The 27779-nt window shown below is 39.1% G+C and overlaps 9 protein-coding genes across 15 annotated transcripts; 5 read left to right on the top strand and 4 right to left on the bottom strand.

Annotated features, from left to right (window-relative positions):
- The first annotated feature begins 624 nt into the window (after positions 1 to 624).
- On the top strand, positions 625 to 2134 carry LOC9316152 (F-box/kelch-repeat protein At2g44130). Its single transcript, XM_002880039.2, has one exon. It carries the CDS (start codon positions 838 to 840, stop codon positions 2059 to 2061), a length of 1224 nt encoding a protein of 407 aa, XP_002880085.2. The 5' UTR covers positions 625 to 837; the 3' UTR covers positions 2062 to 2134.
- Positions 1998 to 5310, bottom strand: LOC9316153 (cysteine protease ATG4a). Of its 3 annotated transcripts, none has more exons than XM_021027678.1 (10): positions 5060 to 5306; positions 4264 to 4330; positions 3804 to 4103; positions 3639 to 3724; positions 3516 to 3563; positions 3045 to 3424; positions 2810 to 2948; positions 2611 to 2666; positions 2453 to 2523; positions 1998 to 2364 (listed from the first exon to the last, which is right to left on the bottom strand). In XM_021027678.1, exons 3-10 carry the CDS (start codon positions 4009 to 4011, stop codon positions 2198 to 2200), a joined length of 1155 nt encoding a protein of 384 aa, XP_020883337.1. In that variant the 5' UTR covers positions 4012 to 4103; positions 4264 to 4330; positions 5060 to 5306; the 3' UTR covers positions 1998 to 2197. The 3 variants fall into 3 exon arrangements, with proteins under 3 accessions (XP_020883337.1, XP_020883338.1, XP_002881949.1); XM_021027679.1 differs by having other exon boundaries at positions 3804 to 4172; XM_002881903.2 differs by having other exon boundaries at positions 3804 to 4330; positions 5060 to 5310.
- Positions 5311 to 5787: 477 nt separating this feature from the next.
- Positions 5788 to 8720, top strand: LOC9316154 (histone-lysine N-methyltransferase ASHH3). Of its 4 annotated transcripts, none has more exons than XM_021027681.1 (14): positions 5807 to 5954; positions 6040 to 6133; positions 6212 to 6341; positions 6447 to 6564; positions 6697 to 6796; positions 6874 to 6952; positions 7047 to 7218; positions 7313 to 7393; positions 7516 to 7663; positions 7773 to 7815; positions 7913 to 8003; positions 8096 to 8144; positions 8230 to 8307; positions 8413 to 8720. In XM_021027681.1, the coding sequence occupies exons 2-13, from the start codon at positions 6116 to 6118 to the stop codon at positions 8293 to 8295; spliced, it is 1095 nt and encodes a 364-aa protein (XP_020883340.1). In that variant the 5' UTR covers positions 5807 to 5954; positions 6040 to 6115; the 3' UTR covers positions 8296 to 8307; positions 8413 to 8720. The 4 variants fall into 4 exon arrangements, with proteins under 4 accessions (XP_020883339.1, XP_020883342.1, XP_020883340.1 ...); XM_021027682.1 differs by having other exon boundaries at positions 5807 to 5931; XM_021027680.1 differs by having other exon boundaries at positions 5788 to 6133.
- Positions 8721 to 9442: 722 nt separating this feature from the next.
- Positions 9443 to 12517, top strand: LOC9316155 (methylenetetrahydrofolate reductase 2). Its single transcript, XM_021027326.1, has 10 exons — positions 9443 to 10030; positions 10114 to 10196; positions 10280 to 10453; positions 10654 to 10827; positions 10917 to 11017; positions 11115 to 11226; positions 11390 to 11470; positions 11575 to 11752; positions 11854 to 12188; positions 12268 to 12517. Exons 1-10 carry the CDS (start codon positions 9568 to 9570, stop codon positions 12349 to 12351), a joined length of 1785 nt encoding a protein of 594 aa, XP_020882985.1. The 5' UTR covers positions 9443 to 9567; the 3' UTR covers positions 12352 to 12517.
- An 86-nt stretch (positions 12518 to 12603) lies between these two features.
- On the bottom strand, positions 12604 to 15790 carry LOC9316156 (putative glycylpeptide N-tetradecanoyltransferase 2). The gene is made up of 5 exons (XM_021027328.1): positions 15485 to 15790; positions 14953 to 15033; positions 14547 to 14709; positions 14380 to 14430; positions 12604 to 14056 (listed from the first exon to the last, which is right to left on the bottom strand). Exon 5 carries the CDS (start codon positions 14041 to 14043, stop codon positions 12748 to 12750), a length of 1296 nt encoding a protein of 431 aa, XP_020882987.1. The 5' UTR covers positions 14044 to 14056; positions 14380 to 14430; positions 14547 to 14709; positions 14953 to 15033; positions 15485 to 15790; the 3' UTR covers positions 12604 to 12747.
- Positions 15791 to 15882: 92 nt separating this feature from the next.
- Positions 15883 to 18890, bottom strand: LOC9318017 (putative glycylpeptide N-tetradecanoyltransferase 2). Of its 2 annotated transcripts, none has more exons than XM_002881905.2 (3): positions 18265 to 18890; positions 17706 to 18189; positions 15883 to 17403 (listed from the first exon to the last, which is right to left on the bottom strand). In XM_002881905.2, exon 3 carries the CDS (start codon positions 17388 to 17390, stop codon positions 16092 to 16094), a length of 1299 nt encoding a protein of 432 aa, XP_002881951.1. In that variant the 5' UTR covers positions 17391 to 17403; positions 17706 to 18189; positions 18265 to 18890; the 3' UTR covers positions 15883 to 16091. The 2 variants fall into 2 exon arrangements, with proteins under 2 accessions (XP_002881951.1, XP_020882986.1); XM_021027327.1 differs by having other exon boundaries at positions 17706 to 17786; positions 17894 to 18890.
- Positions 18891 to 18999: 109 nt separating this feature from the next.
- LOC9318018 (glycylpeptide N-tetradecanoyltransferase 1) lies at positions 19000 to 21572 on the top strand. Its single transcript, XM_002880043.2, has one exon. It carries the CDS (start codon positions 19339 to 19341, stop codon positions 20674 to 20676), a length of 1338 nt encoding a protein of 445 aa, XP_002880089.2. The 5' UTR covers positions 19000 to 19338; the 3' UTR covers positions 20677 to 21572.
- Positions 21573 to 21608: 36 nt separating this feature from the next.
- On the top strand, positions 21609 to 23460 carry LOC9316157 (methylenetetrahydrofolate reductase 2). Its single transcript, XM_002880044.2, has 7 exons — positions 21609 to 21802; positions 21897 to 22033; positions 22132 to 22202; positions 22300 to 22411; positions 22575 to 22655; positions 22760 to 22937; positions 23024 to 23460. The coding sequence occupies exons 1-7, from the start codon at positions 21703 to 21705 to the stop codon at positions 23410 to 23412; spliced, it is 1068 nt and encodes a 355-aa protein (XP_002880090.1). The 5' UTR covers positions 21609 to 21702; the 3' UTR covers positions 23413 to 23460.
- A 62-nt stretch (positions 23461 to 23522) lies between these two features.
- On the bottom strand, positions 23523 to 26855 carry LOC9316158 (glycylpeptide N-tetradecanoyltransferase 1). The gene is given in 4 exon segments (XM_021027324.1): positions 23523 to 24295; positions 24298 to 25558; positions 25976 to 26044; positions 26211 to 26855. Coding segments are annotated over 2 exon segments (1854 nt in total). The 5' UTR covers positions 25550 to 25558; positions 25976 to 26044; positions 26211 to 26855; the 3' UTR covers positions 23523 to 23693.
- Between the last annotated feature and the right edge of the window lie 924 nt (positions 26856 to 27779).

Genomic DNA, 27779 nt, shown 5'->3' on the forward strand with positions numbered 1-27779 from the left:
TGAACTAACTTCCAACTATTGGCCTTTACAAATTACATCAGAAACGATTTTTTCTCTTCTTTTACTTTTTTTTTTTACAACTTGACCAAAATATATTATGTTGTTGATGCGGTCTATGAACTCACTGAACATTTACCGCCATGATAAACTGGTATTTATTCATTTTCCGATTTTATCAAGTACGCAATGTCACAAATTTAATTGCGTTATGACGTCATAAAACTACATGGATATTTCTTGAAATTTTGGTTGATATTCAAAATTTAAAGGAGTATATGAGTTACTCCACTGTTGGTTGTTATTTTTGTCTTTATAAAGCTTCTAGAAGCTTGCTGCTACTTTTCCTATTTTTATGAAAAGTTTGTTTTAACAAAAGCACACCGTCCTCATGAACTAAACCAGTTGTTTTAGATTCCATTTCAATGTTTTATTCCCTAATAAAGGAAATCGCATCAAAATAACCCAACTGTTGACTCTTGCCTGTTTGGTGAAATTCAAATTGAAAGGGAATTATTTTATTAGAAAAGAAGCTGATTAAGAAATAAATTTTTAGATTCGTTTGCGTTTTGCGACATACACGAATCTATAGATATATTTTTATAAGCTGCTAAAGAAGTAAAAAGTTTTGAAAATTTAAACGAGAACCGTCGCGTAATTTCAACCGCAAGCAAAATCATCATCCTCCTCTTTCCCTATTTAAAGGCTCTGCCACCTCTTTGTAACTTCACACTCACTCAAAGTTTAATCGCAATTTTTTCGTTCAGTTTTTGTGTCTTTCTTACATACTTTGCTCAACCAAACACGCTCTCTTTTTTTTTTTTAACTTGATTAAGTTCAATGATTATGGAAGTGTCGAAAAAGAATGCTGGAGATTTCCAGAAATGTCACGACGATTTGATTCCCGGTTTACCGTCTGAATTAGCTTTGGAGTGTTTGGTCAGAGTTCCGTACCAATTTCAATCCGCCATGAAATCTGTTTGCCGTTCTTGGCGAAGCTTACTCTCTGACTCTTCTTTCATTCGAGAAAGGCACAGATGCGGTAAAACAGAGCTTCTCCTCTGTCTCGTTCAACCGCTTACGCCGCCAATTTCAGCTTCTAAATCGGTTGGGGAGACATTTATGGTGGACGTGAAGAAATCAGAGGATGAGTCACAACCGCGCGTTTTCTGCACACCGCGGTTTGGATTGAGCGTTTACAACTCCGCGCTGTCCACGTGGCACCGCATCGCGTTTCCCGAGAAGCAGCAGATCCCGCTTTTCTGCGAGTGCGTCGTGCTTCAGGACGCCGGTAAGATTCTTCTCATCGGCGGTTGGGATCCGGAGACGTTACAGCCGACGAGAGACGTTTACGTTCTGGAATTCGCCGGAAGAAAGTGGAAACGAGGTGCGCCGATGAAGGAATCGCGATCGTTCTTCGCCTGCGCCTCCGTCGGTTCAACGAAGGTATACGTCGCCGGAGGTCACGACGATCAGAAAAACGCTTTACGCTCAGCGGAGGTGTACGACGTCGAGAAAGACGAGTGGTCGACGGTTCCTCCGATGACGGAAGGAAGAGACGAATGTCAAGGATTCGCCATTGGTACGGATCTAAGGTTTTGCGTATTGAGTGGTTACGGAACGGAATCTCAAGGAAGATTCCGAGCCGACGGAGAAATATACGATCCAGCTACAAATTCCTGGTCCAAAATCGAAAACATCTGGCGATTTCCAGATACTAGCCCGAGAGGTCGCACCGTCGGAGACTTTAGAAGCTCCTCTAAGTTATGGTGTTTCACAGACACTGATTTACAGAGTGAACTTCGATGGGAAACTAAGGATGATTCGAGAAATTGGAAACTGGAACTTGAAACTATACAGCTTCCGATGACAGGAAGCTCAGTTTTCGCCGGAAGCTTAGGAGGTGAATCGGTGGTAATGATTGGCGGCAAAAGAGAGAGTGAAGGTGATGGAGGAGTGATGATGAAGATGACGACTGAGAAGAAAATGGGACAATGGAGTCATGTTCACATACCTTCTGATTTCTCTACTCTTCCATTTTCACATGCTTCAATCTATGTTTGAAAATCCAAAGATTTTATGGTACAACATTGTGTTTGCTCTGATGTAATTTACACCAACACATAGAAAAAACAAAGAACTGGTTAACAAAAGGAAAAAGAATTGTAGCTTCAGATTGTTAAATGTTTGATGACGATGATCAGAGCATTTGCCAGTCATCTTCACGTTCATCCTCGCTGTCGTCATCCGAAAACCCGTAGTTGTTTTGGTTTATCGCGCTGTGGGTTTGTGTTATGGTGAATAGTGGAGCACCGTTTGAATCCTCGGCTAGTTTTGATGCTCGGAGACAGAAGTCGTCGAAATCATCTGTTGAAGATTAGGGAAAGTTTCTATCAAGTTAGGATAATATACAGATTTTAAAACTTTGGGTTTAGAGAATGTCGTAATACAGTACCTTTGTCACGACAATAGAATCCGAGAGCTAGAGATGGGTCGAGTGATTCCAAAGGAACATAACGAATGACACTGATGCAGAGTCAAGATAAAATTAAGAAAGAAGATAAAACTGAACCAGGCAAAAGTCGATTGTGACATGATAATTAGAGTACTCACTTGCAATGATAGGAGGATGTGTCGACATCTGGTGTTTCCTTGTTGACTGTGACCACCTAAATCAATCATCAAACGATAAGTATCAATCAGTGAAACCAACATGTGAAATGGCATCTAATCCGACTTAGGCACTATGGACCACCTCAATGCCAGACCAAGATTTATGGACTCATGAAAATTCAAAGGTACGAAATAAAACCTGTTGAACTTCATGCGGATCAAGGTAGAAACCTTTGTCTTCTTGAACACCAACTATATAAGTTGAGGCACCTGGTTTGCCACCCAAAATCCCTACGCTCTGAGGAAAAGTGAATGTGGCTATGAGAGATGGAATGTACCTGTCATCAGATTTTAGCAATGCGTCAGAAAGGCCTAATACAAATACGAGTCGAGCACAAACCAAAAATAATGCAATCAACTTCACAATTGCCAACCTGGGATTCACACTGTCAAGCCCGAGAACCAGTGGGACCAAAAGGAGAATCGGTGTCCACTCAGACTGTCCTTTTGAGAATTCTAGACAAGATTTGGTGGCATCTTCTATACAGAGAATTGGAGCCCCACCCCTCTCACCATCTTCGCTGCCAGAAACAATATGAACAGCCATAGGAAGCGTCTGGTTTTTAGAATCAGTTTGCTTTCTCTTCTTGCACGCTAATGATTCCCACGCTCGACAAATGGCATACGGTCCTACCCATGACCCAGCAGCGAGACCATAGGACGATCCAGCTATTATAAGATTGTGGATGGAGAAAGCTGAAGACTCGGAATCACCAAAAGGTTCCAAGGTCTCTAAGTATTCCTGTTCAGGCAGCTGCATTTTTAAATCAAACAAGCATGAGGTTTCCACTCTCTCGATGCAAGAAACCAGGTTTCTGTTCCTAGTGTTGCTATATTCAGCGTACCTCAGATTTTTTAGTCCAAGACCTCCCCAGCCTATGGAAAAGCAACGCCTGATAATATTTGGTTTGTCAGAATATGTTATAAACTTCAAAATCTCATGCCAAAAGAAATACTCTTCCTCACACCTGAGCAAAAAGCATCTGGCTACTTCGAATCATGCAACCCCAGTTCACATCGCTGGTATATGTTGTGTCTCGAAAGGGTTCAAAACCTGTAAAACAAAATTCATAAATGGTAAATATTATGCAAAATATTTATTTTGGCTTGAATCTGTAGTTGAGTGTACAAACCTCTACGGTATGTCATCAGTATTTTGGATGAAAAATCTTGTTGAAATGCAGCCAATACACAGCCAGTATTGGTTTCCCCCGAGGCCTCATCCTCGGATATTTTGTAACAGACACCCAAGAGCCATACATCACTTGTTGTGCTTGGCAGACCAGTCCTATTTGGCCCTAAAACACGCTCCTGGAATCTCCTAATTGCGCCAGTAGCCATAGAGACTCTTTTTACAAATGCTGTCCAACCATTACGAGTGGTGCAAACTTGCTTATGCCCAGAAGTTGAAGACTCCCTATACGGTTGAGAAACTGAGGAAGAAGACGTAAAGACGTTTGACCATAAGGTAAACTTGGACTTATTATCACTAGGTCCTGAATCTGAAACTACAGGGGATTTATCATGCGTATCACTCTTGCTTGAGGAAGAACATTGTTGAGGAACAAATCTATCACATAAAGCCTTCATTACCTAGACATGAAGCACCAATTGCAGGGTGTCCGTCTCATAGAAGTAACTTAAAACCTGAGAACCTTATCTGAAATAATAAGCACAAAAGACACCAAACAACATCCAACATACTTTAAGTAACAGAAAGCCAAGATTGACTAAAACCTTCCAAAATTAACTGAAAACACTATACATAATTGGGTGTGTGTGACTTCAAGGTTCAGAGAAGTTTAATCTAATAACTCTCAAAGACAAAAGGGTCGAGCATAAGATCCATAACTATAGTCTTGTGAAATTCACCACTGAAGTTCAGCTTAACATAGAGCTAAATATCATGAAAGCAAACAAGCATGAAACGCAATAACGATTCTATAATTACAAACCAACAAAAACTCAGCAGGTTTTGATGAGCAGGAAACCCAATCCATAGCTTCTTGACCTCTTGAAACACCACAACAAAGACTTTCCGCATGATATTAGGGGGGCTTGGGGAGTCAACAGAGAGATAGAAATCACAATTTTTCAGATAAAAGCATTGAAAAGCATTTTGGATTCCACATGCATATTCTCTTAATTGAAGAATTTTTTAGCAAAAGACAAAATCAAGAAACAGACTTGACCTTGACGAAGTTTCAACTAATGGATCTACAGTAATCGAAAATGATCAATTAATCAACTTAAATTTTGACAATTCCACTTCGTATATGGTATTCGAGTTCTTTAACACAATTTCATCATCCAATTTTGAGCCCAGGAATTCTCACAACTCTCAATTTCTAGCTGAGAGAAGAGAGAAAAAAAGAAACAGAAGGATCACCTGAGAGATCGATCAAATGGTTCAGCAGACGATGGAGATGGAGAACGCAAGGGAAAGAAGAAGAAGAAGATCGATTTCGTGTTGTATCTTGCTCGCTTCAACGTCCCGTCGAAGATACCTCAGAGCAAAGAAACAACGTGTGTTTACTTTGGAGGTTTTGGGACAATCTCAATGGCGATTCTTTTTTCTTTTTTACCTTCTTCAAATCCTTCGATGGTGATTGCTTTCTCTTCCAATTAATGACGAAGCTATATCTTTAATTATCAGTTAAATTTCACATAATCATCAGGATTATAATTACTTTCTTACCATTTTTTTACGTGGAGAAAAAAGACTCTCCGATTTACTTTTGGATAAACGTTGTAGAATATCCTGCAATTTTTTTTGATATAATATATAGTTTTGCAGCATATAATGTCACACAGATCATATTAACACTGATAGTGATAATATTTTATTTTTCTCCAACTTCCTAATTCTTTGGTAACAACACAAATTCATTTATATGGCATTATAATATACGTTGATAGTACACAAAACTATAATGTTGTTAGCTATAAATGTGATTACGACTAAGACTATGACATATACACGACATAAAACAACAATATTTGTAATTAGGGTCAGCTAATTTGGATCGGATACAAAAAGCCCATATTGATAATGGGCCTACATATCATCTCGAGATTCAAGTTACGGTTTTACCCTTAAACCCATTTATTTCTGAGGCGTAATTATCATCAAAGAGAGAAAAAAAGATTAAAAAAAAGGCAACTGCCGCTCTTTCTTTCACCCATCTCCATCTTCTTACTGCCTCAGATCTGCCATTGTTACTTCTTCTTCTTCTTCTTCTTCTTCAACGACAACAAGAAGTAACAGAATTAGGGTTTAGAAAGTTCGTATTCCGAAACAACAGTTAGACGTACTAGTTTTACTCATCTTTTTTTCTAATTTCATCGAACTTGGTGTTACCTCTATAGGTTGAAGTTCAAATCTTGCTTATTCTCTGATTTTTAGAGCTTCTTATTGGTCCTTTACCCTATAGATTCTGTCGCCATGCCAGCCACCAAGAAGGTCTGTTCGAAAACAATCTCCGCTTCGTGAAAATTTTACTTCTTCTTGATATCTGAAATTTCCAGATATTTTTCTCAGATTTCGGACCGGAATCACTTAGGGCAAGTGTTCAACAAGCTACTGAATCAGATTGGAGAATCTGAAGAATTCGAGTTACCGGATTGGTTGAACAAAGGAAAACCTACTCCTTATATCTTCATCAGGCGCAGTATCCTTTTTTTTTTTTTGGCAATCCTAAGATTTGCAATTTTGGTTTTGCTTTACTCTGTAGATTTCACTTCATCTTGAGTTGTTATTACCTTAGCTTGTTAAGATATATACTTGACGAAGAAAGTCAAAAGGAGAGTTGAAGATGATGGAATCTTCTGTTCTTGCTCCTCCTCGTCTCCTGGTTCTTCTTCTACTGTGTGTGGAAGTAATTGCCATTGTGGGTATGCATTGCGGATTTTATTTTACTTTTCATGATCTATTGATTTGAGCTTTTCATGATTTAGGAACAAGACTACAATTATCTGCTTAATTTAAGTACATTGAACTGGAAAATATCTTATATTTTGTGTTAGGATGCTATTCTCAAGCTGTTCCTCAAGTTGCAAGTGTGGGAGTGAGTGTAACAATAAGCCGTTCCAACAACGGCATGTTAAGAAGATGAAGTTAATTCAGGTAATTTATGAATAGTTTTGGTTGGATATATGACTTTTTCTGTTGTTGTTGGTTTGTTACATTTGTTGTGTCTGTAGACAGAAAAATGCGGATCAGGGATTGTGGCAGAAGAAGAAATCAAACCAGGAGAGTTTATCATTGAATATGTCGGAGAAGGTTATTTTACTATTTGATGTTTTGTCCCCCTGCTGAATATATTGCGACTATTGTTCAAATTGTTTGTTCTTTTTTCACTCTGTGCTCATTGTAGTTATTGATGATAAGACTTGTGAAGAGAGGCTTTGGAAGATGAAACACCGTGGCGAGACAAACTTTTATTTATGTGAGATAACCAGAGATATGGTGATTGATGCTACTCATAAGGGAAACAAATCAAGATATATTAATCATAGCTGCAACCCTAATACACAGATGCAGAAATGGTTTGTTGTTTATTGTCAATTCCTAGTGCTTGTTTTCTAGTTTAGAATAGTTGAGAGCAAAGTCATCATTTGGTTATCTTTTGCTTGAAATTAGGATAATTGACGGCGAGACCAGAATTGGCATTTTCGCCACCCGTGGCATAAAAAAGGGAGAGCATTTGACCTATGATTATCAGTAAGTTTATTTCCTCCCACTCAGTTTGCTTTATAACATATCTGGTTTTATCTTCATCCCTATGTTTCCTAGCTTATGTTTTCTCTTATCTGCTGAGTTTTGACACTAATAAAATAGAGCAGGTTTGTTCAGTTTGGTGCAGATCAAGACTGCCATTGTGGGGCTGTAGGTTGCAGAAGGAAGCTTGGTGTAAAACCTAGTAAACCTAAGTTAGCCTCGGATGAAGCTTTTAATCTAGTGGCACATGAAGTGGCCCAGACAATGCCCAAGGTATTGTGAAATTTTATCTGAAACGATCTTATCTTCTTCATTGCATAGTCTTGTGAGATTCTGTGTGTTATGAGGTCTAGAGATTTACTTTTTTCCATTTTTTGGTTAGGTGCATCAAAATGGACATATACATAATGGACATATACATACAGGTAAGTATGGGTTTTTTTTGTGCTCTATTTGCGAGTGGAGGTCATTGCTTTTTGGTTGTAAGAAAAGCAATTTATTTAGATTTCCACGTTTCTCCAGGGATATCATGGAACAACCTTAGTCAAAGGGAAACATGTTCGCGTAATTGCATTGGTGTAGTGATCAGGTTATCGCGCCCCACTAGTGATAGGTATTTATTGAGATTCAAACTCGTGGATTAGTTTTATGACTCATTCTATGCTTTTCTCATCCAGTGTGTTATTTTTTTTTTGAGACTTTCAGGTGTTTTGGCCTAGTTAGACATTTTGATGAGTATTCAAGAAAGCACTCGGTATTACAATTAGCCAGTACTTGTTCACCATCGAACTAGGCAAAATCATTTAAGACCTTTCTTAACATCTTTAAACTTGGTACAGGTAATGTTCGAGGATGGTGTTACCGAGTTTGTCGACATGTCGAGAGAAGACTGGGAGATTGTCTAATATTGTTTTCAGGTGATTAATAATACTCTTTGTTTGATTTCACTATATGTCATGAAACAGTACAACTCCCAGAAGCATATAGAGTATTAAATAACCCTTGCTGCCATGTTTCTGCAGATTTCCTTGGAAAGAAGTTGAGAAACCTTGAATTATCTGTCTTGGTAAAGAATTTGGAAATGGTGCTGTGGCATTGTCCTTGCATCAAACTTGACCTGTGTTGTGCCATAATATAATGTTTGTAATATATACACCTACTTGTAAGTTGTAACCACATCTGTACTTTCTTCTCATTTCGTTTTTTTCATAAGCATCTCAAAATGATGATGATGTCTTGCAAGACTTTGTGGTGTATAATTTGACTTTGTACGGTTGTTGTACTAACCGGTAATCTCATTTCGGTTTATCTATTAGAGTTTGTCATTAAATACCGGTTTATTCTGAAGTTATTAGCACATGCTGAAAAACTGGTGCATCTGTGTCGGTGTCGCCGACAGAAGCCAAGTAAAGTAAGAGGTTTGCAAGTCTATAGCAAAAAAAATTCTCGCGAGTGTAAACCACGCGCCAACGACCGGTGATAGATCGGCGACTTGCGTGGTAGGTGGTGAAGTGGGTCTGTGGTTCTGGTTCACCTACTAAAAAATCAGGGGTTGGAGAAAGATAGTGACCAGTGAGTGACTTTGTGGTTGGTAAATTCTTTTTTAATACTCCCCTCTGTATGAATAGTTGTCGTTTTAACTATAATTACGTTTATTAAAAAAAAGTTGAAAATGACTATTTTAACTTCATCCTAAACAACAATTCACAATTTAGACTAAGTAATTGTAATCAATTAATTGAGGTTAATTTAGGAAGTCTAAATTGTATTGGAATGTCAAAACGACAACTAATTAACAAAAAAGAAAAAGTGTAGAACGACAAGTATTCGAATACGGAGAAAGTAATTATTATAGAATTCATGCTGTTTCATTTAAAAATATATAAACAGCATAATTACATCTGTAATAGTATAATCAATATCAACTCGCCTAAACAAGGATTATTGACATTAATTTATTAAACAAAGGATTATTTACATTAACCTAAAATATAATTATTTCTAAAAATGAAAATAATTTAAGGAAGTGGACGGGTAAGGTAAAGTCTAAAAACCACCAAACTTGTTGGCATCTCTCTGTTTAGTAGTAGTATAAAGCAGCGACTACAAGAACCTGAAACAACTCGCCTTCTTTTTCTGACATTCTTCTCCATTTCGAAAATCTCAATCGGGAGAAGATGAAGGTGATTGATAAGATCCAGTCATTGGCCGACGAAGGCAAAACAGCGTTTTCCTTCGAATTCTTCCCACCAAAGACAGAAGATGGAGTCGACAATCTCTTTGAGAGAATGGATCGAATGGTGGCTTATGGTCCAACGTTTTGCGATATCACTTGGGGAGCTGGTGGATCTACCGCAGATCTAACGCTTGATATAGCTTCGAGGATGCAAAACGTTGTTTGTGTTGAGAGTATGATGCATCTTACATGTACTAACATGCCTGTTGAGAAGATTGATCATGCTCTTGAGACCATTAGATCTAATGGGATTCAGAATGTGCTTGCTCTTAGAGGTGATCCTCCTCATGGTCAAGATAAGTTTGTTCAGGTTGAAGGTGGTTTTGGTTGTGCTTTGGATCTCGTTAATCACATTCGAAGCAAGTATGGTGATTACTTTGGTATCACTGTCGCTGGTTATCCTGGTAACGTCTCGAATTCGAATTCTTTTCTTCTTTTGGTGTGATTGTAGCTAAAGATTGGATTTTTATGTGTTTTGATATTTCAGAGGCTCATCCTGATGTTATTGGTGAGAATGGTCTTGCGTCTAATGAAGCTTATCAGAGTGATCTTGAGTATCTCAAGAAAAAGGTTTGTTTTTTTGTTTTTGTTTTGCTTTGTTCTTAAATGTTTCCATCAATTTTTGTTTGAATTTGGGTTCTGTCTTGGAACAGATTGATGCTGGAGCTGATCTGATTGTTACACAGCTTTTCTATGATACTGATATATTCCTCAAGTTTGTGAATGATTGTCGGCAAATTGGGATTAATTGTCCCATTGTTCCTGGAATTATGCCTATTAATAACTACAGAGGGTTCTTGCGTATGACTGGTTTCTGCAAGACTAAGGTAAATTTTGATCTTTTAGTTAAAAAAACAGTTCTTGCAAATGAATAACCTTTAAGGTGATGATGATATTGCTGTTGCCTTTCCATAAAGGTGTTTGTTTGCAAGCTTAAGATATCTTGATTTCAAAAAACTGTATATTGAAGGTTTCTTGATCACCTAGGTGAAATATGAAATTGAGATACTTGATTATATTAATGTAGATACCAGTTGAGGTCATGGCGGCCTTGGAGCCTATCAAGGATAATGAAGAAGCTGTGAAAGCCTATGGTATTCACCTTGGAACAGAGATGTGTAAAAAGATGTTGGCTCATGGAGTCAAGTCTCTTCATCTCTACACATTGAACATGGAGAAATTAGCTCTTGCAATATTGATGGTTGGTCCTTAGTTTTTCTACCACCTTTTGTACTTGTAAAAGCATCATACTGATAGTGGAGTAGCCTAACTATTTTGCTGGTGTTGCAGAATCTTGGTATGATTGATGAGTCCAAAATTTCTCGTTCTTTACCATGGAGACGCCCTGCTAATGTTTTCCGTACTAAGGAAGATGTGCGCCCCATTTTCTGGTAACAGCACTTAGTTTATCTTGTTCTGATTTTGCTTAGCCACAGATTTTAACCCGCTTGGAATATAACACTTGTGCTTTCTTATAATCTTTTGCAGGGCAAACCGTCCAAAGAGCTACATTTCTAGAACCAAGGGCTGGGAAGACTTCCCACAAGGCCGGTGGGGTGATTCACGCAGTGCTTCATATGGTGCACTCTCGGATCATCAGGTACTACAATACATCCTCTGTAATTGCATAACTCTCTCTCAGGATTTCATAGCAAATGGGGTTTGAAGGGATTTCATCAATTGGTCTTATTGATTTGCTCTAGATTGTTTAATGTAACATCTTCTTATGAGCTTCTCTGCTGAACTAAATGCTTTGTTGTCAGTTCTCACGTCCACGAGCACGAGACAAGAAGCTTGAACAAGAATGGGTTGTCCCACTGAAAAGTGTTGAAGATATTCAGGAGGTAGAACATTTCTTTCACTACCACACATTTCCCACACTTTTCACCTGTAAAAATAGGCAGACGCTTACTTACAATAATCTTGTCAAAAACTGTCAACATAACAGAAATTCAAGGAGCTCTGCCTTGGAAACCTTAAAAGCAGTCCCTGGTCTGAATTAGATGGACTCCAGCCAGAGACAAAGATAATAAACGAGCAACTGGTAAAAATCAACTCCAAAGGCTTCTTGACCATCAATAGCCAACCATCAGTCAACGCCGAGAGATCTGATTCCCCAACTGTTGGTGAGGATTCAGTCCCGTTAAGTCTCTGTTCTCATAGCAAATAGTGTTTCAGAGTTTTGATCCCTGATTCATCGATACTTCTGCTTGTGTATGATTTGCAGGATGGGGAGGTCCTGTTGGATATGTATACCAAAAGGCTTATCTAGAGTTCTTCTGCTCAAAGGAGAAATTAGATGCAGTGGTCGAGAAATGCAAAGCTTTGCCATCGATTACTTACATGTCTGTGAACAAAGGAGAAAACTGGGTATCGAACACTGCCCAAGCTGATGTGAATGCTGTTACTTGGGGAGTTTTCCCGGCTAAGGAAATCATTCAACCAACCATTGTCGATCCCGCTAGCTTCAAAGTCTGGAAGGATGAAGCATTTGAGACTTGGTCAAGAAGCTGGGCTAACTTGTACCCAGAAGCTGACCCTTCCAGAAACTTGCTCGAGGAGGTAAGTTAATATATTTTTTCTTGACCTGATCAGATTAGTTATTGCTCTTGACTAATGGACATTTCGATCCAAAATGCAGGTGAAGAACAGCTACTATTTGGTAAGCTTGGTGGAGAACGATTACATCAATGGTAACATATTCGCGGTCTTTGCTGATATTTGAGAAAATCAAGAAACACTTACAGTATATCAGTTTCCTACTGCTTTCAAGATTTGCTTTTGTACTTTCTCTAAAATATTGGGATTTTGGTTTTTACATCTGTCTACCATAACAATATTGTTGTGGCAGTAATGTTATTGATAAAAAGCATCAGTTTTACTACCTTAAAGATCCAAAACAAAACAATTCTTCGGCAAGTTTTGTTTGTGTTGAAAGTTCAGAGGAAAACTACAAAAAGACTCGCAAAAAGATAAAAAGGCTTTAAACGTTTGTTTATATTACTTGCAAATGATATCTAGGAAGAGGAATCTTAGGCTACACATTGGTTTAATGATCATAGATTGTTCACATTAGAGATTTTAACAGTACTAGAGAACAGTAGTAGAGATTTTAACAGTACTAGAGAACAATCCCAAGTTCTGATGGCTTTAATCCATTTCTCAAACGGTAATTGTAGAGATAGTAGTGCACCTGTCCACATCCTGGATAAAACCTCAACTCTTTCAAGAAACTCTCATTCTGCATCACATCCGATGCATAGAACACATCGAAACCTTTTTGCTTAGCGACGATTAGTGCATCATTCATCAACTGGGGAAACGAGGTCAGTGTCGCTACATTGCAGTAAGAATAAACACCTTTCACTGTCGTGTATTTCTGGTTACCGGGGATAGTTATAGAGACAGTGTAGAAGCTGCAGAAGTCAGTGACATCATGAGTTTCAGGGCTTACTACTAAGTAACTGTAGATGATATTTTCCCTTGGGAGAAGCCAGTGCTTGACATAGTTTTCATCAAAGTCAGTCGCAACTCCAAACTGGCAAAGGTATTTCCTGAGCAACTCTGTAACAGCGGGGACATCACGGCGCTCCATTTCCCTAAATCCAGGAGTGATCGGTGCATCTGGTAACTTGTAAAGTTTGACGGTCCTGCTCAATGTCATTCTGTCACGAAGCCTTGTCAACCCAGCATCGATTAGCTTCTTCGGGTTCAACATTCTGACCCAGTGTCTACAGGTGGTGACTGGTCTAGAAAGTATATGACGTGAGGTATAAGCCGCTTGCCATATATTCTGCAAGTGAACCCTTCTAGTCAACTCCTTGATCATGACAGGAGCAAGTCCCTTAGACCTGAGCTTCTTGTGAACACACAAGAAATTGATCTTTGCCATTTTAACAACCTCATCATGCACCCTAATTCTTTCTGGCACGCCACTGATGAAAGCAACAAGTTTCTTGGAGGTCTTGACACGGACTCCAATATGCCAGCTCCGGTAATAACCAGGTGGACACAATGCCCACCTTAGATACTCCCTGGAGTAATTATACTTGATATATCCCCCATCAGAATTGTTTTCCTTGAGAAAGTTGTACATCTCTGAACACACATCATCAGAGTTCACATCGCATATGGTCCATTCGAATTGACCAAGAAGGTAGTACGGCTCTTGCTTGACCTCAGACACCAAAGTTGCGGGCTCAATTGGGCCTTCAGGCAAACTCGTGTCCTGGATATCTTTAAACTGCCCAACAGGTTGAGTCTCCCAGAACTTATGGGTCATTGAACAACACTGGCACTGCAGTAACCTTCCAAGTATGGTTCCACCTGAAGTATCGTCCTTGGCTAATTGAATTTGTGAGCTCTTGGCATCAGCAACTAGTGTATCCTCCACAGGATTCAGTTTTGGATCTGACATTGTGATGTTTCCTCTGCACAAAAAATTTGATTGCTCATTCATGAAATACACAGGCGTATTAAGCTAGCAAGCAAAAACGCACTCTAGCAACAACCATGATGAATCAAAACTGAAAACGAATAAGAAACCCGAGCTAGCTAACCTAGACATAGCGATCCCAAAATCTCTAGCAACAACACACAAATACTTTCCCAAAATCGAGTATCGAATTTACAGATCGAGTTACATATTTCCATATAATCAAAAGGGGACAAAAATCGCTATGAAGAATCGGATACAAAGCCATGATTCGAAACAAAAACTGGGCGATAGTATCAACAATGACGAATTACTTACCAAAAGCTCTGGGCTGAAGAATCGGAAGAAGATCGCCGGAAAATAGTTGACCTACGATCGGAGAAAAGTGAGAGAAAAGATAAGTTCAAAATTTCTGGAGACACTGAGAGGCGAGCCGTCGCAGTGATTTAGACGATTTTGACCCTGAGATTTCTTCACAAACTTACCGTCAGATTGAGGCGAGTCCACGTGTCATCATCTGCCTTTTAAAACATTTGGCGCCATAATTCCCTCCTCAAAAATATTCAGTTGGTGCAAACGGAGACGGTCGTCGTCGCAATTTGTTAAAACAAACCTGACGGACTGTTATAATTGACGGACGAAAACAAACTGCAAAAATTGCCCCAACACAACTTTCATATTAGGCCTATTATGTAAAGGCCCAACAACATTAATCATGTGATCTGATTAATTTAGTTAAAACTCTAAGAATCCTACACGAATAATTCTTAGAGGCAGAAGAAGCATATATGATTTATTAGCAACAAAAGCAATATAATGGACCCAATAAAGTTGTGAACGTGACGGTCCTATGGTTTATATGTGACATTTGTATTGGGGGCATTTGAGCACCTTTGATACACCGAGGTATATGTTGCTTCACTGGAGGCGGCTAAGAAGGAGATTTGTAAAAGCGGAATCAACAAATGTGCCCTGGAAAAAAAAATATATATATTACTAGTTTATTTGTGACATTTGTATTGAGAAATACGTGTTCCATCAGAATCAATACCAAGCAGCAGTGATAATCATCAGCTTTTGGAGATCATCAACAAAAAGCAAACACTAAAGGATAATAGACTAAATCCCTAGAAAGTTAGCTTCTTTGTTAAAGCCGCAGCTAAATAAAGACAAAAATCAACCACTAAAGGAAGAAACCTAAAAACAAACTTCACATAAGACTAAAATCCCTAGAAAGTTAGCTTCTATGGTGAGTCAGTCATCTCGGATCGGGAAGCATTCGAATATGAATCTCAAATTTTTAACGAAAAATTCAAACTTTCCATTTAATAACAATCAAGAGCACGAGTAAGAGAACAAAAAAAAAAAGCCATTTTTTTTTGGTCCTCATGGGTGCACAAGATTAAACAAAGAAATGATTTACCTTTGATTCCTTCTTCTTCCAGAAATCGTACAAGCTTAATGAGACCCATAAATTATTCAGACGAAGAAGATGAAACAACTCTGCTCTTTGATTGGACTAAAAAGTCTACCCATTTTTTTTCCATGTTTGTTGTTCAAAAGAGTCTCTCTTTTTCTTTTTTTCCAATTTTTGTTCCCTACTTCGTCTATCCCAGAAAATGAAAATGCCCCAACACAACGTTTAGGAATTAGGAACACACAACTTGCCGCTCCTTTATTGGGCCCATTATTTCAAGGCCCACCAACATTAATCAGGTTTATCTGATTAATTTAAATTCCCACTAATTTATTTCGAGGGGCATCAATTGAGTCATTCAAACACTCTCTGTGAGTTTCAGTTGGCTGTGGAGGAGAATTACAGAGAGTATTCATATTGATTTGCAATAATGTGAGTGCCTACAAAAAAGCATCAGTTTCATTACCTTTTTATAATCCAAAACAAAAAGAAATCGTCTACTCCATCAACTAATCCACTTGGTCCTAGGAGACAGAATTGTCTTCACAAACTCGGATTGTTCTGACTTCTGATCTAGAATGTTGTTGTTCTTAGAGCAGTAGTGTTAACAGCACTAGAAAACAAGCCCAATTTCTGATGTCTTCAATGCATTTCTCAAACGGTAGTTGTAGAGATAGTAGTGCAACGGTGAATTTTTGGCACTAAACCTCAGCTCTTTCAAGAAAGTCTCATTCTGCATCACATCCAACGCGTAGAACACATCAAAACCTTTTTGCTTAGAGACAATTAGTGCATCATTCATCAGCTTGGGTAACGAGGTCACTGTTGCTACATTGTAGTAAGAATACGCACATTCCACTGTTTTGTATTTCCGGTTGGTGATAGTTGCAGGGACACTGTAGAAGCTGCAGAAGTCAGTGACGTCATGAGTTTCAGGGCTTACTACTAAGTAACTGTAGACGACATGTTCCCTTGGGAGAAGCCAGTGCCTGACATCGTTTTCATCAAAGTCAATCGCAACTCCAAACTGGCAAAGGTAGTTCCTGAGCAACTCTGTAACAGCAGGGACATCACGTCTCTCCATTTCCCTAAATCCAGGAGTGATTGGTGCATCTGGTAACTTGTATAATTTGATGGCCATGCTCATTGTCATTCTTTCACGAAGCATTGTTAACCCAACATCCATTAGCTTCCTCGGGTTCAACATTCTGCCAGAGTATAGGCAGGTGGTGACTGGTCTAGAAAGTATATAAGATGTGGCATAAGCCGCTTGCCATACATTCTGCAAGTGAACCCTTCTAGTCACCTCCTTCATCATGAAAAATGCAAGTCCCTTATACCTGAGCTTCTTGTGAACACACAAGAGATTGATTTTTGCAACTTTAACAACCTCACCACGCACCCTGATTCTTGCTGGCACGCCACTGATGAAAGCAACAAGTTTCTTCGAGGTCTTGACACGGACTCCAATATGCCAGTTCTGATAATAACCAGGCGGACACAATGCCCACTTTAGAAACTCCTTGGAGTAATCAACCTTGAACCTATGTCCGTCATCAGGATAGTTTTCCTTGAGAAAGTTGTACATCTCTGAACACATATCATCAGAGTTCATATCGCATATGGTCCATTCAAATTGACCAGGAAGGTTATACGGCTCTGGCTTGACCTCAGATACCAAAGTTGCGGGTTCAATTGGGCCTTCAGGCGAACTCGTGTCTCCGATATCTTTTATCTGCGCCACAGGTTGAGTCTCCCAGAACCCACTATGAGTCTTTGAACAACACTGGCAATGCAGTAACCTTCCAACTATGGTTCCACGTGAAGTATCGTCCTTGGCTAATTGAATTTGTGAGCTTCTGGCATCAGCACCTTGTGCGTCTTCCACAGGATTCGGTTTTGGATCTGACATTTTGATATTTCGTCTGCACAAAACAATTTGATTGGTCCATCATGAATACACAGCAAGGGAAAACGCACTCTAGCAACAGCCATGAATCAAAACTGAAAGCGACAAAATCCGAGCTAGCTACAGTATGAAGCGTTATCAAGATTAGTAACCCTAGACATAGCGATCCCAAAATCTCTAGCAACAACACACAGATACTCCATATAAACGAAACGGGACAAAAATCGCTATGAAGAATCCGATATAAGGCCATAAAACGAAACAAACTCCCAAGAAAACTGAGCGATACTATAGTATCAACAATGACGAATGACTTACCAAAGGCTTCGGGTTGAAGTGCGAGAGAAGAATCGGGAGATGATCCGCCGGAAAATAGTTGAGTTTTACGATCGGAGAAAACTGAGAGAGAACGAAACGGAACAAAGATGGCAAGCTCTGGGTCTAAGAATCGAAACAAAAACAAAGAAAAGTGAGCTATAGTATCAAAAAATGACGAATTTAATCACCAAAAGCTCTGGGTTGAAGAATCGGAAGAAGATCGCCGGAAAATTGTAGAGAGAGAAACAGAGAGGCAGGGAAGGAGATGACGCAGAAATGTAGACGATTTTGACCCTGAGATTTCTTCAAAAGGTACCGTCAGATTGAGGCGATTCCACGTGTCATCATCTGCCATTTCAGAAATTTGGCGCCATAATTCCCTTCTCAAAAACAAAAACATTCAGTTGGAGCAAATGGAGACGGTCGTCGCACGTGAAAGATTGCCGTTACACAAACTTGAGTCACTTGACGCTCCTTATTGGGCCTATTATTTCAAGGCCCACCAACATTAATCTTGCGCGTATCTGATTAATTTAATCAAACTCAAGCAAAAACCTACACGAATTCTTAAGAGGCCGAAGCTTATTGTGTTGGGACTTGGGAGCATTTGACATTTGAGCACCTTTGATACCACCAGTATACAGCGTTGCTTTACAAGCCCAATCAACAATATGCCCTGAAAGAAACAAAACTATTGCTTAATATCACTAATCTTCCATCAAATCAATACCAACCAGCAGAAATAATCACTAATCAAAATCATTAAAAATAAAGAAAATCAATAAACCATTAAATGAAAAAACCCAAGAACAAACTTCTCATAGACTAATCCCCAGAAAATAAGCTTCTTTTTAGAGTTATTAATCTCGGGTTGGGAAATATTCGTTATGAATCTAAATTAAAAAAAAAAAAAAACCCATCTAATTAACAATCAAGAGAAAAAAACCCAATTTTTTCCCCTCATGAATAATTTAACTTTGATCCCCTCTAATAGGTCGGAAGCTAATTGAGCCTCTTCTTGCAGATTAGAGGAGGACTCGGCTCCAGTAGGAGCTGCCACTTTTGGGGTTTCTATTGCCATCCCAACTTGAGTCTAACAAGACACCATTATACGATAGATCGTACAAGCTCAACGAGAGATTCAGACGAAGAAGAGATACTCTGCTCTGCTCTTTGATTTGAGTAAAAGTCTACTCTTTTCTTTTTTTTTCCCAAAAAGTCTCTTTTATTTACTTTTATTTCCCAACTTTTGTTCTCCTTTCCAACAAATGCCCCAACACAACTTTCATTATTTACATTAAGCCCCTCACGTTAAGGAACTCAACAACTTGACACCCTTATTGGGCCTGTTATTTCAAGGCCCACCAACATTAAACATCCGTATCATTAATTAATTTAAACTCGCGTTAATTTATTTATTTTGAGTGTCATCAATTGAATTGTGACTCGTTCAAACACTCTATGTAGGTTTCAGTGGACTGTGTTACAGGCCCAATAATAACACCGGCCTATCTAGCATTAAAGTGATCAAAACGACGTCACTTTACCTTTATAATTTAGTGATGTTAAAAGAACACGATCTCGAGAAAACCCTAAACGGACGCCAGCCCTTTAGCTTCTCTGTTTCTTGGAGATGAAGCCGTCTGATGTCGTCAGTGCCTCTGATAGAGCTGAACACGGCAAGATCTCACAAATCCAGTCTCAAAACATGTCACAATTTCAGCCTATCTCTAAAGAAGAGAAAGTAGATCAAATCGTTGAAGCAAACCCATTAGCCAAGGACGATACATCAGTTGCAAGGTTACCAAATTCAAAGACCCATAAGTTCTGGGAGACTCAACTGGTTGGGCAGTTCAAGGATATCGGAGACACGAGTTTGCCTGAAGGTCCAGTTGAGCCCGCAACTCCGTTATCTGAGGTCAAGCAAGAGCCATACAACCTTCCTTCTCCTTATGAATGGACCACATGCGATTTGAGCTCTGATGATATGTGTTCAGAGGTTTACAACTTTCTCAAGGTACATCATCCTGATGACGGATATTTGTTCGAGGAAACTTATTCCAGGGAGTTTCTAAGGTGGGCATTGTGTCCACCTGGTTATTACCAGAGCTGGCATATTGGAGTCCGTGCCAAGACCTCGAAGAAACTCGTTGCTTTCATCAGTGGCGTGCCAGAAAGAATTAGGGTGCATGATGAGGTTGTTAAAATGGCAAAGATCAATTTCTTGTGTGTTCACAAAAAGCTCAGGTCAAAGAGACTTGCTCCTGTCATGATCAAGGAGGTGACTAGAATGGTTCACTTGCAGAATATATGGCAAGCGGCTTATAGCTTACCTGATATACGCGCTACACCAGTCACCACCTGCCAATACTGGGTCAGAATGTTGAACCCGAAGAAGCTAATCGATGTTGGGTTTTCATGTCTTCGTGACAGAATGACAATGAACAGAACCGTCAAACTTTACAAGTTACCAGATGCACCGATCACTCCTGGGTTTAGGGAAATGGAGGGACGTGATATCCCGGCTGTTACAGAGTTGCTCAGGAACTACCTTAGCCAGTTTGGAGTAGCGACTGACTTTGATGAAAACGATGTCGAGCACTGGCTTCTCCCAAGAGAAAATGTCGTCTACAGTTACGTAGTAGAAACTCATGACGTGATTACTGACTTGTGCAGCTTCTACACTGTCCCTTTAACTGTCGTCGATAACCCGAAATACAAAACAGTGGAATGTGCTTATTCTTACTACAATGTGGCGACAAAGACCTCGTTACCCCAGCTGATGAATGATGTGCTAATCGTCTCTAAGCGAAAAGGTTTTGATGTGTTATACGCGTTGGATGTGATGCACAATGAGAGTTTCTTGAAAGAGCTGAAGTTTGATCTAGCAGATGCACAGATGCACTACTATCTCTACAATTACCGTCTGAGAACTGCATTGAAGCCATCAGAACTTGGGATTGTTTTCTGAAAAGCTCTACAACAACTTGCGCTGGATGATATTAGTTTTGTATCATCAACAAACTTGATTTTTTGTTTATTTTCAATTTCAAATTTTCAATATCAATTTCTGAATTTATTCTTTGAGGAGGCAGTCTTTTTGCTGGTTTTAAGAACAGAGACAGTGATGTATAGCACAAACAAAATCTAATAAGGAGATTTAAACACACACGTTACACGTATGTAACATTATGATACTTTTGTATTTTCAACTTTTAAATATTCATATACTCTGATCGATATCAACCGTCAAAAACATGGGTACGTTTTACTCTTAACAAATTTATAAGTCTTAAAAGAAACATAGAAGAAGAATAGTTGTATGAGTTCGTCTGTATTCGAATATAGGTGATGGTTCAATGTTTTATTAGTACTATGGACAAAAATTTCCATCCTTCTCTTCTCTTCTCTTCACAAAAGTTGTAATCATTATTAATTTTTTTTGTCATTTTTAACCAAAAACATTAGTACTGGTCAGCTTATCACCGCAAGTCCAAATTCACAATTATCGTAAAGCTTATGGTAAAGGAACTTGTGTTGAACTTTCTCATAAGTGTTATCTTTCACCTCCTTAACTCTCACTGTTTTAGGGTTGTTGACTTAATGACTTAGCTAGGCTTCTTGAATTTAGTCACACAACACAACTTTCTTCTTCTTGTATTGCACTCTTGCTTCCTCTTCTTCTTGTCGATTCCCTCTTCTACCAAAAACACCAATTATAATATATTCACCAAAGAAAACACCAATTATAATATGGGCTTAACTGAAGCCCAATAATGGCCCTCTTAAGTTCATGACATAAGACCTCACTGTCTTCTTTGACTATCCCTTTGTCGTTGACTTTGCTTCTTCTTCTTCTTCTTCTTCTTCTTCTTCAATGCTTCAGTTTCTTCTCTGTTCTTCATCCTGCCGATTTATTATTTTCTTTTAGAAGGTTTGATCAAAGGCTCAAGATTCAACAACTTGGCTTGGCCTCGGCACATTCCATGTCGAGGGAATGGTCCAACGTTATGCGATATCACTTGGGGAGCTGGTGGAACTACCACAGATCCCGCACGACATCGCTTCGAGGATGCAAAACGTTTTCTGCGTTGAGGGTATGATGCCTATTCTATTTTGAATTCAATTTCTGGTTTGGTTTACATGTAATTTGTAGCTTAAAAATTTGATTTTTGTGTGTTTGAATTTCAGAGACTCATCATTATGCGTCGAATGAAGCTGTGAAAGCCTATGGTCTTCACCTTGGGATAGAGATGTGTATAAATATGTTCAGGTCTCTTCATCTCTACACATTGAACATGGAGAACACAACTCTTGCAATATTGATGGTTGGTCCTCGTTTTTCTACTACCTTTTGTATTTGTAAAATATATGTTAAGCATCATACTGATAGTGGAGTAGCCTAACTATTTTGTTGTTGTTGCAGAATCTTGGTATGATTGATGAGTCCAAAAATTTCTCCTTCTTTACTAAGGAAGATGTGCGCCCCATTTTCTGGTAACAGCACTTAGTTTATCTTGTTCTGATTTTGCTTAGCCACAGATTTTAACCCGCTTGGAATATAAGACTTGTGCTTTCTTATAATCTTTTGCAGCGCAAACCGTCCAAAGAGCTACATTTCTAGAACCAAGGGCTGGGAAGACTTCCCACAAGGCCGGTGGGGTGATTCACGCAGTGCTTCATATGGTGCACTCTCGGATCATCAGGTACTACAATACATCCTCTGTAATTGCATAACTCTCTCTCAGGATTTCATAGCAAATGGGGTTTGAAGGGATTTCATCAATTGGTCTTATTGATTTGCTCTAGATTGTTTAATGTAACATCTTCTTATGAGCTTCTCTGCTGAACTAAATGCTTTGTTGTCAGTTCTCACGTCCACGAGCACGTGACAAGAAGCTTGAACAAGAATGGGTTGTCCCACTGAAAAGTGTTGAAGATATTCAGGAGGTAGAACATTTCTTTCACTACCACACATTTCCCACACTTTTCACCTGTAAAAATAGGCAGACGCTTACTTACAATAATCTTGTCAAAAACTGTCAACATAACAGAAATTCAAGGAGCTCTGCCTTGGAAACCTTAAAAGCAGTCCCTGGTCTGAATTAGATGGACTCCAGCCAGAGACAAAGATAATAAACGAGCAACTGGTAAAAATCAACTCCAAAGGCTTCTTGACCATCAATAGCCAACCATCAGTCAACGCCGAGAGATCTGATTCCCCAACTGTTGGTGAGGATTCAGTCCCGTTAAGTCTCTGTTCTCATAGCAAATAGTGTTTCAGAGTTTTGATCCCTGATTCATCGATACTTCTGCAGGATGGGGAGGTCCTGTTGGATATGTATACCAAAAGGCTTATCTAGAGTTCTTCTGCTCAAAGGAGAAATTAGATGCAGTGGTCGAGAAATGCAAAGCTTTGCCATCGATTACTTACATGTCTGTGAACAAAGGAGAAAACTGGGTATCGAACACTGCCCAAGCTGATGTGAATGCTGTTACTTGGGGAGTTTTCCCGGCTAAGGAAATCATTCAACCAACCATTGTCGATCCCGCTAGCTTCAAAGTCTGGAAGGATGAAGCATTTGAGACTTGGTCAAGAAGCTGGGCTAACTTGTACCAAGAAGCTGACCCTTCCAAGATTTGCTTTTGTACTTTTTCTCTAAAATATTGGGATTTGGTTTTTACATCTGTCTACCATAACAAATAAACAATATTGATGTGGCAGTAATGTTACTGATAAAAAGCATCAGTTTCACTACTTAAAGATCCAAAACAAATTTGTCTGAAAAAAGATTCCCATGAATATTAGGCTAAACATTGGTTTAATGATTGTTTACTTACATTCGGGATCAAGCAGTAACAGTTTTAACAGTAGTAGAAAAGAACAGTTTACTAGAGAACAAACCCAAGTTCTGATGGCTTCAAGTCTTTAACTCTCATTGTGTATCAGACGAACAACGCATCATTCATCAGCTGGTTTCAATGTACTCAGAAGACAATCCCAAACTCTGATGGCTTCAATGCACTTCTTAAGCGGTAGTTGTAGAGATAGTAGTGCATCTGTGAATCGTCAAGTTTAAACTTCAAGTCTTTCAAGAAAGACTCATTGTGCATCACATCCAAAGCGTAGAAAACATCAAAACCTTCTTTCTTAGAGACGATTAGCGCATCTTTCATCAGCTGGAGTAACGAGGTCTGTGTTGCCACATTGTAGTAAGAATAAGCACATTCCACTGTTTCGTGCTTGGGGTTATTGTCGTCGATAGTTAACTGGACAGCGTAGAAGCTGCACAAGTCAGTGATCACGTCATGAGTTTCTACTACGTAACTGTAGATGACATGTTCTCTTGGGAGAAACCAGTGCTCAATATCGTTTTCATCAAAGTCAGTCGCAACTCCAAACTGGCTTAGGTAGTTCCTGAGCAAACCTGTAACAGCAGGGACATCACGTTGTTCCATTTTCCTAAATCCAGGAGTGATTGTTGCATCTGGTAAATTGTAAAGTTTGACTGTCAGTCTCTTTGCCGTTGTGTTGTCAAGAGCACATGAAAACCTAACATCCATTAGCTTCATCGGGTTCAACATTCTACCCAGTATTGACAAGTGATTAATGGTGTAGCACGTTTAGCAGGTAAGCTATAAGCCGCTTGCCATATATTCTGCAAGTGAACCCTTCTAGTCACTTCCTTGATCATGACAGTAGGAAGCACCTTCTTAGACCTGAGCTTTTTGTGAATACAAAAGAGAGTGATCTTTGCAATTTCAACAACCTTATCATGCACCCTAATTCTTTCTGGCACGCCACTGATAAAAGCAGCGAGTTTCGTCGAGTTCTTGGCACGGACTCCAATATGCCAGCTCTGGTGATAACCAGGTGGACACAATGCCCACCTTAGAAACTCCCTGGAATAATTTTCCTGGAACAAATATCTCTTATCAGGAAACTGTTCCTTGAGAAAGTTGTACACCGCTGAGCACATATCATCAGAGTTCATATCGCAGGTGGTCCATTCATAAGGAGAAGGAAGGTTGTATGGCTCTTGCTTGACCTCAGATAATGGAGTTGCCGGCTCAACTGGACCTCCATCAGGCAAACTCGTGTCTCCGACATCCTTAAACTTGGTATCAGCAACGATTTGATCTGCTTTCTCTGTTTTAGAGCCAGGCTGAGATTTTGACATGTTTTCAAGCTGGATTTTTGAGCTTTTGCAGTCCTCAGCTCTATCACATGCATTGACATCAGACGGCTTCATCTCTTTCTTGACCTCAGATAAGATAGTTGCGGGCACAACTGGACCTTCAGCCAAACTAGTGTCTCCCATATCCTTCAACTTGGCATCAGGAACTAGTGCATCTACTGTTAACCTCTTCAGAGATTCTTCCGCCTCCACCAGTTTATTGACACAACATGTTGAAACGAAAATTCCAGCTAGTGAAATAGCTTCAGTGGCTAATTTCGCTGATTTGAAAATGTCATCTGACTTGGGGATTGCATCTTCAGCGAATAGTTTTGCCTGCAATGCAGCACTAGCTGCGAGTTTGGCGGCAGCAGCTGCCACCTTGGCCATCACAGCAATCAAAGCTAATCTATCTTGAGTTTCAAGCTGGAGATTTTGTTGGTCATCGATTAAAATGTATTCACTTGGACTCAAAACAGCTGCATCAGCCCAATCAGATGACGCAGATGCATGTGTGACAGCTTGGTTTAGTTCAAAAAGGGTAAATTCCAACAAAGCTCTATGGGGGTTAACTTCAACACCATCTTGATCGCCATTAGTAGGTGAATTAGGTTGAGTTTTGAGTTCAGATGTTGTCCACGATAGATCAGTCCCTTGATCTGACATCTCCGTTTTCTGCACGTTATGTTCGATACACAAGGCATTAGACGAAACAGGACACATGGAGCTATGAAGAATCCTATACAAAGCCATCATTCGAAACAAAAACTGGAAGAGCAATTCTGGGAGATAAAAGAGACAGGGCAGAGATCGACTTAGATTCCATGTAAACGAAACAGGACACATGCAGAAATATAGACGAAACAGGACACATGTAGCTATGAAGAATCCTATACAAAGCCATCATTCGAAACGAAAACTGGAAATAATTGAGCAATTCTGGGAGATAAAAGAAACAGGCCAGAGATCTACTTAGATTCCATGTAAACGAAACATGACATAGATCTGAAGCAAAGTTACATGGATTCTGATGCAAAACCATAAATCTTAACAAACACGGAGCCATAGAATCGATAGTGAAGAATTACGTACGGAAAGCTCCGGATTGAAGTGAGACAACAAGAACAGTATCAAGAGCGCCGGAAATAGTAGAGATACGATCTGAGGAAACGAAATTGGGCAAAGAACGAGTTAGGTTTTGCCATGTAAATGAAACGATACAAAGTTTGCAAGAAAAGGTTCACAGAGTCGTCCGAAACAAAGCCATGAATCTAAAGAAAATCCAAGAAAAGTGAGATATAGTATCAACAATGACGAATTTCATTACCAAAAGCTCTGGGTTGAAGAATCGGAAGAAGATCACCGGAAATTAGTAGAGCTACGATCGGAGAAAAGTGAGAGAAACACAGAGGCGGGGAAGGAGAAAGATTCTAATTTTGCAATTTGGTATATAACAAAACGGCTTTAAGATGACGCGTAAATTCTTTAGGACGAATTTACCCCTGAGATCTCTTCAAAACTCACCGTCAGATTGAGGCGAGTCCACGTGTCATCATCTGCCTTTTCAAAACTTTTGGCGCCATAATTCAGTTAGAGCTAACGGAGACGGCCACGTGAAAGATTTCCGTTAAACAAACTTGACGGACCGTTAAAATCGACGAAAACAAACTTCAATTAATGAGCCCCTCGCGTTCAAAAACACACAACTTTAACGCTCCTTATTGGGCCTTTTATTTCAAGGCCCACCAATATTAATCATGCGTATCTGATTAATTTAATTAAACTCAAGCAAAATCCGATTCCAATCTCTTTTCCATTCAGAAAGAGAATCGATTATAGTATGTTGTTGCTTCACTCGAGGCTGGTGAGAGAGGATCAAACATAGGATTGAGAATGCAACCGTTAAAGCCGAATCAACAAATATGCCCTGAAAGAAACAAAACTATTAAGTTTGTATTCAGAAATACGGGAAAAATGTCATTTAATCGTCCAACTTTCAAAAAATGGCCATTTTATACATGAACTTTATAGAAGACCATTTTAAACATCAACTAAACGTTGACTGCCGTATTAAACATGAGACTGCGTTGACCTGGCCAATATATACATGACGTTAAAACTCGATAACGGAACCACTAACAGCCGTTATCAGCCGTTAGCTATTCTGTTAGTTAAATCGTCAACTTTCAAATTTAGGCCATTTTAAACATGAACTTCGTATGAGGCCATTTTAATCATCAACTAAACGTTGACCCGGCCAAAAAAGACATGACGTTAAAATCTGCTAACATAACCACTAACAACTGTTATCAATCATTAACGAACAACAAAACTAAAACAAAAAAAAACATAATACAAAGAACCAAAACACAAACCAAACACCAAAGACACTAAATACCAAAAATAAGAAATTTGTTCTTGATTACTAGTGTGCAGACGAATGGTGAGATCAAGAGAGGTGAACGTAAGACACTAGACAATGATAAGAATTAGATCAAGAAAGATGAACGTAAGACATTAGACAATGGGGTTAATATCCCCATTTTGTTCCATATTCCCATTTGCATACATATTATGTACTTTCATCATGCTTCTCCTCAAATTAAGTATTCATCTGTTCTTTTCTCTCAATTTTCGTATCATTGTCTAGTGTCTTTCGTTCACCTCTCTTGATTTCACCATTGGTCTACACACTAATATCCAAAAACAGATTTCTCATTTTTGGTTACTAGTATGTCTTTGGCGTTTGGTTTGTGCCTTGGTTCTTTGTATTATGTTTTTTTTTGTCTTAGTTTTGTTGTTCGTTAATGATTGATAACAGTTGTTAGTGGTTATGTTAGCAGATTTTAACGTCATGTCTTTTTTGGCCGGGTCAACGTTTAGTTGATGTTTAAAA

The sequence above is a fragment of the Arabidopsis lyrata genome (genome assembly GCF_000004255.2).
Source record: "Arabidopsis lyrata subsp. lyrata unplaced genomic scaffold ARALYscaffold_4, whole genome shotgun sequence".
Lineage (NCBI taxonomy): Eukaryota > Viridiplantae > Streptophyta > Magnoliopsida > Brassicales > Brassicaceae > Arabidopsis > Arabidopsis lyrata.